The sequence below is a fragment of the Parasteatoda tepidariorum genome, chromosome 4 (genome assembly GCF_982258835.1).
Source record: "Parasteatoda tepidariorum strain Cologne lab strain chromosome 4, Ptep-v5.0, whole genome shotgun sequence".
Classification (NCBI taxonomy): domain Eukaryota; kingdom Metazoa; phylum Arthropoda; class Arachnida; order Araneae; family Theridiidae; genus Parasteatoda; species Parasteatoda tepidariorum.
The window spans coordinates 44,408,643-44,422,362 of NC_141758.1; the positions used below are offsets into that span (position 1 = coordinate 44,408,643).

The 13,720-nt window shown below is 30.5% G+C and overlaps 1 protein-coding gene across 1 annotated transcript in view; it reads left to right on the top strand.

The window, feature by feature from the left end:
• The window catches only part of LOC107441289 (serine/threonine-protein kinase 26), a 40,093-nt gene that overhangs the window by 2,454 nt on the left and 23,919 nt on the right, over positions 1-13,720 (top strand). Inside the window, exons 2-6 of the mRNA XM_071182231.2 lie at positions 2,471-2,695; positions 5,457-5,622; positions 5,698-5,855; positions 8,055-8,240; positions 9,895-10,043. Coding sequence (XP_071038332.1) covers positions 2,471-2,695; positions 5,457-5,622; positions 5,698-5,855; positions 8,055-8,240; positions 9,895-10,043 — 884 coding nt within the window. The remainder of the gene's footprint in view (positions 1-2,470; positions 2,696-5,456; positions 5,623-5,697; positions 5,856-8,054; positions 8,241-9,894; positions 10,044-13,720) is intronic.

Consider the following 13,720-nt stretch of genomic DNA (forward strand, 5'->3'; position numbering starts at 1 on the left):
AGTCTAGTATTTCCAATTTCAAAATGTCCTGGAATCTTTCACTGTGAAGATTTTCCAAATGTTGGCAGTAGACGAGCAAGTTGTCGTTGTTGCAGGATACTGATAAATTGGGAAAATTAGGGAACTCACGTCTGCCGATATTCTTTTTGAGTAAGAGCAGCAGACACTGGACTGTAATGGGCTAATTGTAAAAAAAAACTTTTGAACAATAATTATATACGTATTTCCATTTTATATAAAAGTGATGATTCTTGCATCAGTAATTTCTTATAAAATGCTGTAAAATGCCCTTATGTTAAATACAAGAAAGAAAGTAAAGAAAACTTCAATTTATGTTAGTTTACGTATGTATAATATTTTAAAACTCTGCATGGTAGTTTTTTTCCTAATGTTTAAAATAATTTCTGGTGCAATGTAATTAAGGTAAAATTGCTCTAATTTTTTAACTATCATCGATCATGTTCCTTTATCTATCCACAGAAACTTGTTACAACTTGATTGCGTACGGTGTGCGGGCTATCCTACTAAATCTATGTTAAGTATTTTAAGTTTTTATAACATCATACAGGGTAGAAATGTAAACTAATTATTCGTTATTGTGTAGTAGGTGGGTTTTAATTTTAGTGAAATTTAAAATACTATATAAAGTAAATGAAATTACAAATTATACATCGCCCCCCTAACCCTCATCAACGCCCCCCATTTTTTCTGGGCCCCTTAACGCCCCCCTCTAGGTTTCAAACGCCCCCAAGGGGGCGTTATCGCCCACTTTGAGAAAGACTGATCTAGAGTTCATTAACCCAAGATAATCTGAACATTCGCTTGTAAGTTCTAAAACTAATGTTTGCGACCTCAACTGGGGACTTTTAACTTCAAAATCTTTTTCGTTTCTCTTTTTATTTTAATATGGAGTTTTTTAGGAAATTTTTTGGCACTAATGGTATTTAATTTCAGATTTACACTCCTTTTCAGAATTTTACTCTATGGTTTAATTGTACTGAGAAAAGAATGTATAAATCATAGTAATAAACTTCATTAAAAATGCTCCATATGATTTTCATTTCCGTATTTAGCCCCTGTCGGTGCTATGAAAGGGGCAATTAAATGAGAGACTAAAAATTTCGAAAATGTAATATTTTAATGCTATTATTAAAAAATTTATTTTTAATTTTTAAAATTGTTTATTAATTCTTAGAGAAATAATCTAAATTGTCAATATAAATCTTATAGTTCCACATTAAAACCAAAAGCTCGTATCCAGCTAAAAATAGCAAAATGCGAGCTTCGAATTTTTAAAGTTTACTTTTTCGCAACTAACAATCTTTTTCATATTATTGATCATTGACATCAGCATAGACTAACATGCATTGCAATCATTTCAGCACTATTTTCTGTCATTATAAAAAGGCTATAGAAATTCGCAGATAAAATATTTGTTGCTGGCTCTAATTACGTAATGACATTATATATTCATAAAAATATGCCCGTTTTAAAATTTGTATTATTTTCCTACTCTACTTTTTAGATTTTATTATTAAATCCAAATATCGAATAAAAAAAATAAACTAACATAGTAAAAATCAAAGGTATTCTATATCAGGACAAGTATACTTATAATAACTCATATTATATAATAATTTCTATATCTGATCTAAATGCAGGAAACGTATGAGATATGCTTCTTTGTTCGATTTAAATTAAAGAAAATTTAAAAAATGAAGAAGTTTTGCTTTCTTAGTGTATGAGGCAAATATTAGCTACATATATTGCCAAATATTAGCAAGGTAACACGGATTTAAGATTAGTTATCTGTGATCTATGTTTCATTTTCCTTTTTATCTAAAATTTATAAACAGACTTCAATTGTACCAATTTCTATTTTATGGAATTTCGCTAATATTTTGTGTGCTATAATTCTCCGTTTTACAAATATGTTTGATTACTGGAATCGAACGAGAACTATTAGAAACCTTCTCAAATTTCACACTACAAGCAAAATTTATTTTGCCTCAATAATGATTTGTTAGATTTTGGAATGCTTATTGCGTTTTCGTTGCATAAATATTAATTTTTGTACCCTCAGTGTGCATAGTTTTTGACATCAGACAACAGTTTTCAACAAAGAATCTAAAAATTAAGAGCGAGGCTTAAGGTAGGGGTGATTTCCGTATCGTTATCTGTGACAGAATTATCGCCAACTCATGGAAATTTCCGGTTAGTGACCAGCAAGAAACTAAAAAAAAGAAAAGGGGACCAACTCAAAAGGTATAACTTGTAGCCACCCCCAGGCAAACATCCAAAGTTTTTTTTTTTTATTTTTTAAAAAAAAAAAAAAAGAAATTTACAAGTTTAAAATCTATTTGGCACCTTGGCGATTGTAGAGGCATGGCAGATCACAATACGGAAATATCCCTTATGGAATACCCTGTGCATATCATATACATTGTAAGCTGTATTTTGTTTTTTCTAGCAAGCTGATCCAGAGCTCATCTTCACAAAGCAGGAAAAAATTGGTCAAGGTGGCTTTGGCGAAGTTTTCAAGGGTATAAACAAACAGACGCAGCAAGTTGTGGCTATAAAGATCATTGATTTAGAACAAGTCTTGGAAGAAATAGAAGACATTAGGCAAGAGATCATGGTTTTGTCTCAATGTGACAGTCCTTATGTGACAAAATACTACGGGTCTTACTTGAAAGTAAGAAAATTTGTTTTAAATTTGTTTCAAAATATACTAAAAACTATAATATATATTTTTAACTATACAACAGAAGTTACAAATATATGTTTGTTTTAAATATGCTATGGAAGTTTGCATATATGTTTGTGTTTAATTTGCTCTAAACGCTGTACAGTGGTAGAAATTTCTCGGAAAAAATGGTTTAAATAACAATTTATTTAATTGTTATTCTACCATATTCAAACAAAACAGTCAAATCACCATAAATAAGATGGTATTCAAACTGTTTACCGGGAGAAAAACTGTTTATTTACTGTTTTCACCTCATGCAGATAAACAACCAGATTTTTATCACATCAACTAAGCCCAAACCAATGACGTTACCCATGCAGATGGGTACATATTATAACAGTGAAGGGGCTAATCTGTCCATCTAATGACTGGCAGAACGGGGGTTCGAATCCCACCGTTGACACTACAATATTTCCTCCATTCCCTTCAAAACAGGACAGTGTCCTGTACTCCCCATTTTGTGACCCTGGGTTCTTAAAATATGTCAATCTCATTAACGCATAGATGGCAGCACCATAAAGGTGCTAAACTATCTCCAATGTCCAGTTAAATTTCTTTTTCGCGGTTTTGAAACCATGCTAGATGTAAACGGTTTTAAAACCTCAATGGAAAAAAATGTTCTTTACCGTAAAATTTACGGTTTTGAAACCATGTTGTTGTAAATGGTTTTAAAAATTTTAATAAAAAAATGTTTTTTACCGTAAAAGTTACGGATAATAGAATGGACAGACTGCTGCCAGTTATTTTACCATAATTTTATTAAAAAAAAAGGTCTAACAGTGTATATATATATTTGTGTGTATTATTTCTTAAAAGCTGTATATATAGTGATTAATTTGCTAAAGAAGCTGTATATATATGTGTGTTTAATTTGCAATAGAATCTGTTACAGAATGATTTAGCGGGAAAAGATTATTGAATAAAAAGGTCATATTTAGTAACAAAGAAATGTAATAATTGTAAAACAATAAAGCAAATAATATGATGGTATTGTATTTGTTAGGCTTCCCAATAAGCCTTCCATTCCAATCCGTTGTCAGCTACACTAGTTGTTATAATCACTTGTGTGGCAGGCAGCACAAGTGGTATAATCAAATTTATTGTGAGTTAATACAGCGCCCTCTGTTGGTTAGGCAAAAATGGAATAGAAGCTAGATATAAATAGTGAAGTCGCATACAAATTTCAGTTTAATAAGTTGTAAAATATAGTATGTTTTAAAAAAACACAAATTATTATAGCAAGGAAATGATTCCACTGTTCAGTCATATTTCATAAACAAAACAAAAGAAGAATTTTTTTCCTGGGAACTAGGAGTTAATAACGTAAAGTTGTAATTTCTAGGATTTATTATCATTATTGTTTAGTTATTCTCTTTTTTTCGAAGCTCTAGAATTATTAGACAATGCTTCATTTCAACGTATCAACATGGCTAAGCTATGGGCTTTCCTTTTATGGAAACATTGCTGAACAGCTGGAATCGTGAAATAGTTAGATTATCAGATACAAACAACAAAATATAGAGTGTTTCGTAAACTCTGCCCTTAATAGACATTCGAAGTATCCACTTCAAATAAAAAGTTATAAAAAACTGAAAACTAGCTATTAAGGAAGGCGGGATCATAAACATTGAAACCAGTTTGGTAGCCTTGAAGATGCTTTTGATAATCGTATTTCATTCCTTCTTACTTTCTTCTCGTAATCGAAAATGTTTTGCATGCTCTTAATCCTGTCGTCCTCATTAAATTCGTCAGGTTTTGATGATATTTTCATTCTTTTTTCATCGCTTGAATATAAAGTTTTATTTTATAACCGTCTTTGAACAGCCGACTCAATTTTGGGTTTACGACTACTAATGTTCAACTCCGTAGCCTGGTAATTTTGAATTAATCCGGAAGACAAGGAAACTCCTGGATCAGTACCCCCAGAGGTATGATTTGTTACGGGAACATGGAGGACTTGAAATTCGACAGATTTAACATGCATCAGTCACCATTTACTACACGGGGAGTCTCCGTCCGGCAGAGATCGAACCCACGACCTTTTGGGCACGGGGCCAGTTCCCTACCAACCAGGCTATCCCGATTCCTTGAACATTAAATTTTTATTTTTTATTTATTTTTTTATTTTATATATAACCGTCGTTGAACAGCCGACCCAATTTTGTAGGTTTACGACTACTAATGTTCAACTCCGTAGCCTTGTAATTTTGAACCCAATCCAGAAGACATGGGAACTCCTGGATCGAGTATTGGGAGAAATTTGCCTTCGTGGAGGACTTTTTGATGGAGCTAACCCGCATTTGCGTTACATGGACAGGAAGACCACGAGAACCTCCCACGGTTAGCCTGACGGCAAGGGGACTCTAACTCATGATCCGTCTACTCTAACTCATGATCCATCTACCACTGAGGATATTTCATGTCAGCACTGTGGTCGGTGCAAGCCGGATGCGGAACTCGTATCGACTGGGATTCGAACCCGGTCTCATTGGAAGGTGAACGCTCTAACCCCTGAGTCATCGCGACTCTGATTATTAAGTTTCTTCCTTTTAATTTTATGCTCTTTTTTTCTTCATTTTTATCAAGGAATCTAAAAAATATGCATTAAAGCCAGTGATTTCGCAACGCTCTGTGTTTGTATACACAGTATACAAAGTCAAGTTGTCATAAATTGTTAAAATCATTCATGTATTACTTGCTTAAATAGGGGCCAAAATTATGGATTATCATGGAATATCTCGGAGGTGGATCTGCATTGGATCTGATGAAAGCGACCAAGTTTGAAGAAATCCACATAGCTATTGTGTTGAGAGATGTTCTGAAAGGCCTTGATTATTTACATTCGGAACGCAAAGTACATCGAGATATTAAAGGTTCTTATTCATTTGCTAAATCATAAACAGTGATTTCAGTAAATTCATTGTTCTGACCGTTTTACGTTTTTACAGCTGCTAATATTCTTCTGTCAGAGATCGGAGAGGTGAAACTTGCAGATTTCGGTGTAGCTGGACAACTTACAAACACTACCAGCAAAAGAAATTCCTTAGTTGGTACACCATTTTGGATGGCTCCTGAAGTAATATGCCGCTCAGCTTATGATTCTAAGGTATAGAATCATTTCAGCAATTAAATATTGCATTTTTTAAAACTAAAATCACATAAGGATCCTAAAACAATTCTAAAATCACTTAATGCTTTTTTTAAGTCACTTTTTAAACAATTCTAAAATCACTGAATGCTTTTTTAAGTCACTTTTTAAACAATTGGGTATAATATAGCCTACGTCACAGGTTGTGTTGTTCCTACTAAATTTAACCCATGAACGGCATTTTCTGCGAGCCTAACTTCAAGCCACAAATAAACAAACGAAGTGTTCGATCGTTTAAATAGCTGCTCGCCAGATTTTATTGCATTATAAAGAAAAGTTATTGAAACTAAATACAACTAAATAAACAACAGCAACTAAAACAAATAACAAGAACTACTAATAACAATAACTAAATAAACAACAACTAAATTCCATTCGTTTAGCATTGCGTCATATGTTGTTCCTACTAAATCGAAGTAGTTGTGTTTTTTTCATATTATACCCAATTCTGAAATTACTTTATGCTTTTTTAAATCACTTTTTAAACTATTCTAAAATTACTTAATGCTTTTTTAAGTCGCTTTTTAAACGATTCTAAAATTACTTAATGCTTTTTTAAGTCACTTTTTAAACAATTCTAAAATTACTTAATGCTTTTTTAAGTCACTTTCTAAACTATTCTAAAATTACTTAATGCTTTTTTAAGTCGCTTTTTAAACTATTCTAAAATTACTTAATGCTTTTTTAAGTCACTTTTTAAACAATTCTAAAATTACTTAATGCTTTTTTAAGTCGCTTTTTAAACTATTCTAAAATTACTTAATGCTTTTTTAAGTCACTTTTTAAACTATTCTAAAATTACTTAATGCTTTTTTAAGTCACTTTTTAAACAATTCTGAAACTACTTAATGCTTTTTTCAGTCACTTTTTAAACAATTCTAAAATTACTTAATGCTTTTTTAAGTCACTTTTTAAACCATTCTAAAATTACTTAATTCTTTTTTAAGTCACTTTTTAAGCAATTCTGAAATTACTTAATGCTTTAAGTCACTTTTTAAACAATTCTAAAATTACTTAATGCTTTTTTAAGTCACTTTTTAAACAATTCTGAAATTACTTAATGCTTTTTTAAATCACTCTTTAAACAATTCTAAAATTACTTAATGCTTTTTTCTAACTATTCCAAGCTTGCAAACTATTCAGCTTTCAAACTATATTCAATGCTTACTTAATGCTTTTTTTTTCAAACTTTTAACTTTAGTATATCTAACATGAATTATTTTTAATTTTAAAAAATCGCCAAACTAGCAATAAAAAGCGAAATTATTATAAAATAATGTAGATATTCTGCTGCAACTTTGGTAAAACAAAGAGATTAGCGTTCCCACTAGTACAGTTGTGAAAAGGAGATCATATCGCAAAATATATTTAATTTTTGACTTCAATTCAAACACCATTCTGAAATATTTAGTCAGAAATGTTAAAAAAAAACAATTTTATTTATTTATTTTGCTTAAAAAAGTTAATTTTTGCTTTGTTTGCTCCTTTTTTATAAATTTTTTAAATACAAGAAGTTGTTACAGAAACTATTCATGTATTGCGTTGTTATTGTCACAAGGTCCTACAGGGTCCTTTTTAAAAACCACCTTTAATATATTTAATTTTTAAATCTAAGCAAATAAAGAATTAAAAATATATTACGCATTAGGGGTTGTAAATTAATGTTTAAGCGAGAAAAAAAGAAGAAAAAACTATTCAAAATTTAATGAATCACTTTTGAGAAAAGCCGGTTGAATATCAAAAACTGAAAGGAGGTAAGAGACATTTGCTAGTAACACCATCAAGTTTCATCCAGCAATGAAGCTCGTTTCGATGCGTTTAGTTTCAGTCATTTTTGTATTTCATTTTATTGATCATTTATTTGAATAATGTGTAATAAAAGGGGGAGTTTGAAACCATTAGTTAAAATTGTTTGCGGAACGGATATAGTGAAGTCACGGTTATAGTGAACGGAGATTTTGGTCCCTTGAAGGTTCACTATAGCGGGGTTTGACTGTATGTATATTCTCTAAATGTGCGGATGTGGGAAAGCGCTTCTTTCCCCTTTCGTCAATCTCGAAGGGGTTCAAAAAGATTCTTAAATATACTTTAAGAGCGGTGATTATGAAACACCCTGTACAGTACTATTTTAGCATTAATTTAATAACTTTGTTTTAGGCTGACATTTGGAGTTTAGGGATCACTGCCATAGAATTAGCGAAAGGCAAAGCTCCTCGCTCTGATCTTCATCCAATGAAAGTTCTTCTCCTCATCCCTAAAAGTAATCCTCCACAGCTGAATGGCAACTATAGCAAGCCATTTCGAGAGCTGGTAGAGGCTTGCCTTAATAAAGACCCAGCAAATGTGAGATAATTATTACATATTTTTTTTTTCTTATGAAATCCATTAATAATTTTAATTTCTCGTTAATAGTGTTTTTTAAATGGTACATTCTCCTTTACGTCTTATTTTAAAATTTATACTAGGCTAAAATATTATTATTGATACATACTAACCTGGCTTTTAGTCTTTGTAATATTAAAGTCAGACATATATTAAACTTATACATCATTTGACTAAATGTATTTACACTTATGAGCAGAAATAAGACATTAAAATGGGAAACATTTATTAGGTTATCCATAATTCTAGTCTAAGATGGAAAATGGTGATTATTATTGTTCTTTTTTCCCTTGTGGAAAGCTTTGGTGAGTTAAGTTTCGTGCATTCTAAAACAAGTGAAATATTGGTCTCGATTTTTAGAAATAAAACGACAATTAGATTTAGATTCATTGTATTGTGAACAGCAACGACCAATTCTAATTAGGTTTATTTCGTACTCTTCGTTTTTTTTATTTATATAATCAGGGTTGAACAGCCGACCCAACTCTGAGTTTACGACTATCAAAGTTTAATTCCGTAGTCTCGTAACTTTGAACTCAACCTAGAAGACATGGAAACTCTTGGATCAAACATTGGAACAAACTAATATTAGTTGGGGACAATTTGATGGAACTGACACGCATTTACGTTACATGGAGAGGAAAACTACAGAAAACTCACACGGTTAGTCCGATGGCAAAGAGATTCTAACCCATGATCCATCATTCACTTAGAATATATTACGTCAGCACTGTGGTCATTTCTAGTCGAGAATTTGTAAACAACCATCCACAGCCACACACACACACACATATATATATATAGGTTCAAAATGAAGATAAACAAAGGAAAATTGCAGACATATGGAAAAAAAAGGGGGGGGGAGAAACCTCACACTATTGTATTAATATATTTTGCTTTGGCTATATTGATACAATATCAGAAAGCACTCTTTTTTGCGGATATAATCGTGTGGGCTGATGAAAAGATTATATCTTTTATTTTCCGGATTTTTAAAAAAAATTGTATCCTTTTTTTTTTTTTTCCAGTTGTTTTTTTTTTTTTATTATTTTTTTTCTCCCCCACCCCTTTTTTTTTCTTTCATGTGTCTGTAATTTTCCTTTGTTTATCATCATTTTGAACCTATCTAATGAGTTCTGTTTACTTGCAGCTTACGCGCAATAAATGATACTTATTGTTTTTCTTGGTTTTCTTCGTGTTTTTTTGTATTTGTTTATTTTGTTGTGTATATATATATATATATATATATATATATATATATATATATATATATATATATATATATATATATATATATATATATATATATAAAACTGGCAGCAATGACGGGTTGATTGGAAAACTAATATAAGCAGACAGTGAAAATAAAGTATACTGATATACTCAAAAATGTGGTAGAGGAGTGATGGGTTATAATCCTGTTGCAATTTATTTTTTGTAAGTTCTTTTTCCCACCATGCAACACATGATATGGTTAGCTTCCCTCGAGTTCTGAAGATGAGCTAACTGCATTTTAACATGGATTGTTAAAGTTGCATTTGAACACGCAATTTAAGAAACTGTATAACAAAGTATGAAACATTTATTTATTTTCATATATTTTTTTTTAACATAGAGACCAACGGCAAAAGAGCTTTTGAAATTCCAGTTTATAAGGAAAGCTAAGAAAAATTCCTGCGTTATTGACTTAATTGAAAAGTACAAAACTTGGAAAGAACGTGAATCTGGACTTGGAAGCTTGAGTGATTCAGAGCCATCTGATTCGTAAGATTATTTTTTTCATATTACAAAAAATAAACACTCTTTGAAAACTCATTTCTTTTTCCATTATTTCAAAATGTGTTTATATACTACTTTAGTTAAAAATATAAAGGTTGCCTCATAAGAAAGGTGGAAACATGGAATTGCGTCAGAAATACAGCAGAAGGGTTATACCGTAAAGTAAGAGAAGTGCACCACACTGTGTATAACTGATTAATCAGTTCACAAGAAAGCATTTATTTGAATGTAAAGTAATGCATAATGTGAGGTACACTCCTTTTGCTTTATTAGTCCTCTTATTTCTACTTTATATTTCTTTGGGTCAGATAGAACAATGGTTGCTCTTTTAAAAAAAAATTCTGATGTTCTAATTAGATCAATATTATATATATATTCAATATTATATATAATTAGATATATATAATATTATATTTTTTTGTCCCGCAGTGGACTGATTGTAAAGACACGGTTCCCAGTAGAACACCGAAGTTAAGCATCCCTGGTTGCGGTCAGTAAGAGGGTGGGTGACCACTTTGATTAGCCTGCGTAGGGACCGAGGGTACGCGGTATCGGTCCTAGTTAATGAAAGCTGTTTGTAAGGTCAAATAAGAGTTTTTCATTATACTGTTTAGCATTGTTGACTACGCACTCAACTATTCCAGTACTACCTTTGGTCTTTTTTAATTATAAAAAAAAATAGTATAATCGTTACGAAAAAAAATCAGTTAGATTATCAGAATTGTATTTGTCTGAAATATAAAACTCCAAAAAAAGTAGTTGGAAATACATTTGATTTTCATTCCTATTCTAAACTTTATAAATAATTGAGTTTGTAAATTAAAGAAATTTCAATGATGGATAACTATTTCTCTTAGATCTAAATAAGTGCAAAATTTAAAAAATTATTGTCTGGAAGGGAACTTTGCCTGGAAGATTTAGCCTTTAATGCAGGAAAATTCACCGGTGTTTCACGTTGTACTTCACAACCAAAAAATATTAAAATGCTAAATATAATATTTTTCAAATATTTTGACCTAAATTAATACAAAATAATGTAAAAAGTATGAAAAATACGTTTAATAAAAATTCTGCGTCAAAGGGTTAACTGACACTACTAACCTATCCATTTTTCATTTTGGCCATCCTTATTAATCGCATATTAACTGCGAACTTAGCATTCATTGTTCTAAAGGGAACAATGTAGCTCCTTCAGTTAAGTCAAGTTTATTATAATTAAATGCAAAATCAACTTTCACGGTAACAAGAAACGTCTGAACATTATGATTAAACTTGCAATATTTTCAACTTTATAATTATATATTTTATATAATCTCAGATTAGCCTTTATTAATTGAATGAAATAATATACAATGTGCTACTTAAACACTGTCGTTAATCCAAATTTTAAGTACCTTTTTAAAAAATGAAATAAACGCATGATATTCAAAGGCTACATATTAAAATATGAACAAGAAAAAAAGCAATCAAAAACGTTATCAAAACCTGATGAATCGTTAACGAAGAAAGATCGTTATCGAAGATCAGCTGACTGGGTATTGGCAATTTTCTATTTACCTAAAGGTGTGCAAGCTCATTGTAAACAAGCTCGAAAGTAAACAAAGCGGCGTGCTATTTGGCGCAATACAGCTGTCTACTTGGCGCCGGAATAATGACAAATAGCGCCGATCAGACAAGCAAAAACTCTTATTTTTAGAGGGTTGTTTGTTTCGCCGTGGTGTCTTTTTGTAAGTGTTTCATGAGTAATATGGAAAATAAAGCGATGGATTTAAGTCCTCCTAAAAAACGACAGAAGAAATCTTACATAAGTAAAGCGGAGAAAGAAATAATATTGAACATTTATAAAACGGAAGTGCATTCAAAATAAATATCAATTCAAACGACGAGGATTCATTTTTACTTTTTAATGATATAATTATTCGTTATTATCCATGATTAATTGATCATTAATACAGTAATTCTTAAAATTTTGTTCTTTTCTGAGTAGTTTAATATAATTATTTTCGTTATCGGTACAGTTGTTAATTAAGTACAGAAATTCAAATGTTACGTAAAATTAAATAATTTTGACACTTGATACTATTTTTTCAAAAACCTATTGAATTCGAGGTTTACAAACTGCTTTTTTTTTATAGGTTAAGTGGGTATATTTTTCTTAACAAAAGATTTTGTGAGACATATAAAAAAGTTCCAAGTTTCTTTTAGTGTAATTATTTTCGTAATACTTCCCTTAGAAAAATAAAGATAATTAACAATTTAAAAATACAAATAAATGCAGTTCCTTCTAATATATTTTTAAATCAATCGGTGAAACATAAAACTATTTTAAATATTATTTAACTTCTAATAAATTTTAAAAAAAATTGTAATAATGAAAATAAAAGAGTATTTTTTTTAACATAACTTTCAATTCTATACGACTTTTACGATGGAATTATAAAAGTTATGTTTTTCATAGATATTTATGCAAAATATATTAAAACTAATTTAATCAAAACTTAAAGAAATATAAATATATATTAAAACTATTCTTAAAATAAAATTATGTGTTTACTGAAACACTTAGAAACGTATTTTCATGAAAATATTTTAATTTTGCACTTTCTTATCTAATTTTAAGGTATCAAAAACCAAACATCGTTTTCGTTTTTCTATAAAAGCGAAAGCTTTGTCGATTCAAATGAAATCGCCCATTCAGCGAAGAAACCGTTAAAGTGGCAAACGTTGGCGATCAAACATCAACCCTTTTGTTTACTTCAACTCTCAGTTCTCGTTGAACGGACTATAGAAAATGTCAGGTTGATTAGAACATACTGTAGATTTCCAGTTAGCCTGGCACATTGTAATGTCAGTTGCTATTAGTAGAGAATCGGGTTAGACAATTTGGCCTTCCACATTCTTTAAGTCTTTGACATTAACTGTATTTTTTAAAGATCGTAATATTAAATCTGAATTAATCCTTAATTTCACAATTTCCTTTTTTTTCTGATTGTAATGAATGTAATTTATGTGCGGTAGGCTAATTGAAAAATCCAGCTTTTTGCAAATGTAGACTACGTTTTATAATGCCCCGAGCTAATGGAAAATAAAAGAGTTCAGTATTTTCTAATCTGTTTGATATTTTTAGGCTTATTGCATTCCGACTATATGCCTTTAGGTTAGTTAGGTTAATTACTCAAGCAGATAAAAAGCTTATCTCAACTTTACTTTTAATAAGGCTGCTTTCTACTCTGAACTTATTGTAAACTGACTGAAAGGCATAGACTGAGCAATGACAATTTTCTATTTGCCTAAAGGTGTGCAAGCTCATTGTAATAAGCCTAGAAAATGTCAGGTTGATTAGAACATGCTGTAGATTTCCAGTTGCCGCATTGTAAAATGTAAGTAGCTATTAGTAAAGAATCGGGTTAGACAATTTGGCCTTCGACATTCTTTAAGTTTTCGATATTCTTCAAGGTTTTGACATTAACTTTGTTTTTTAAAGATCGTAATATTAAATCTGTATTAATCCTTAGTTTCCCAATTTCTTTTTTTTTATAATTGTAATGAATGTAATTTATGTGCCGTAGGGTACTAAAATCCAGCTTTTTTCAAATGCAGATGTCATTTTACAATGTGCCAAGCTAATGGAAAAAGACTTTTTCTAATCTGTTTGATATTTT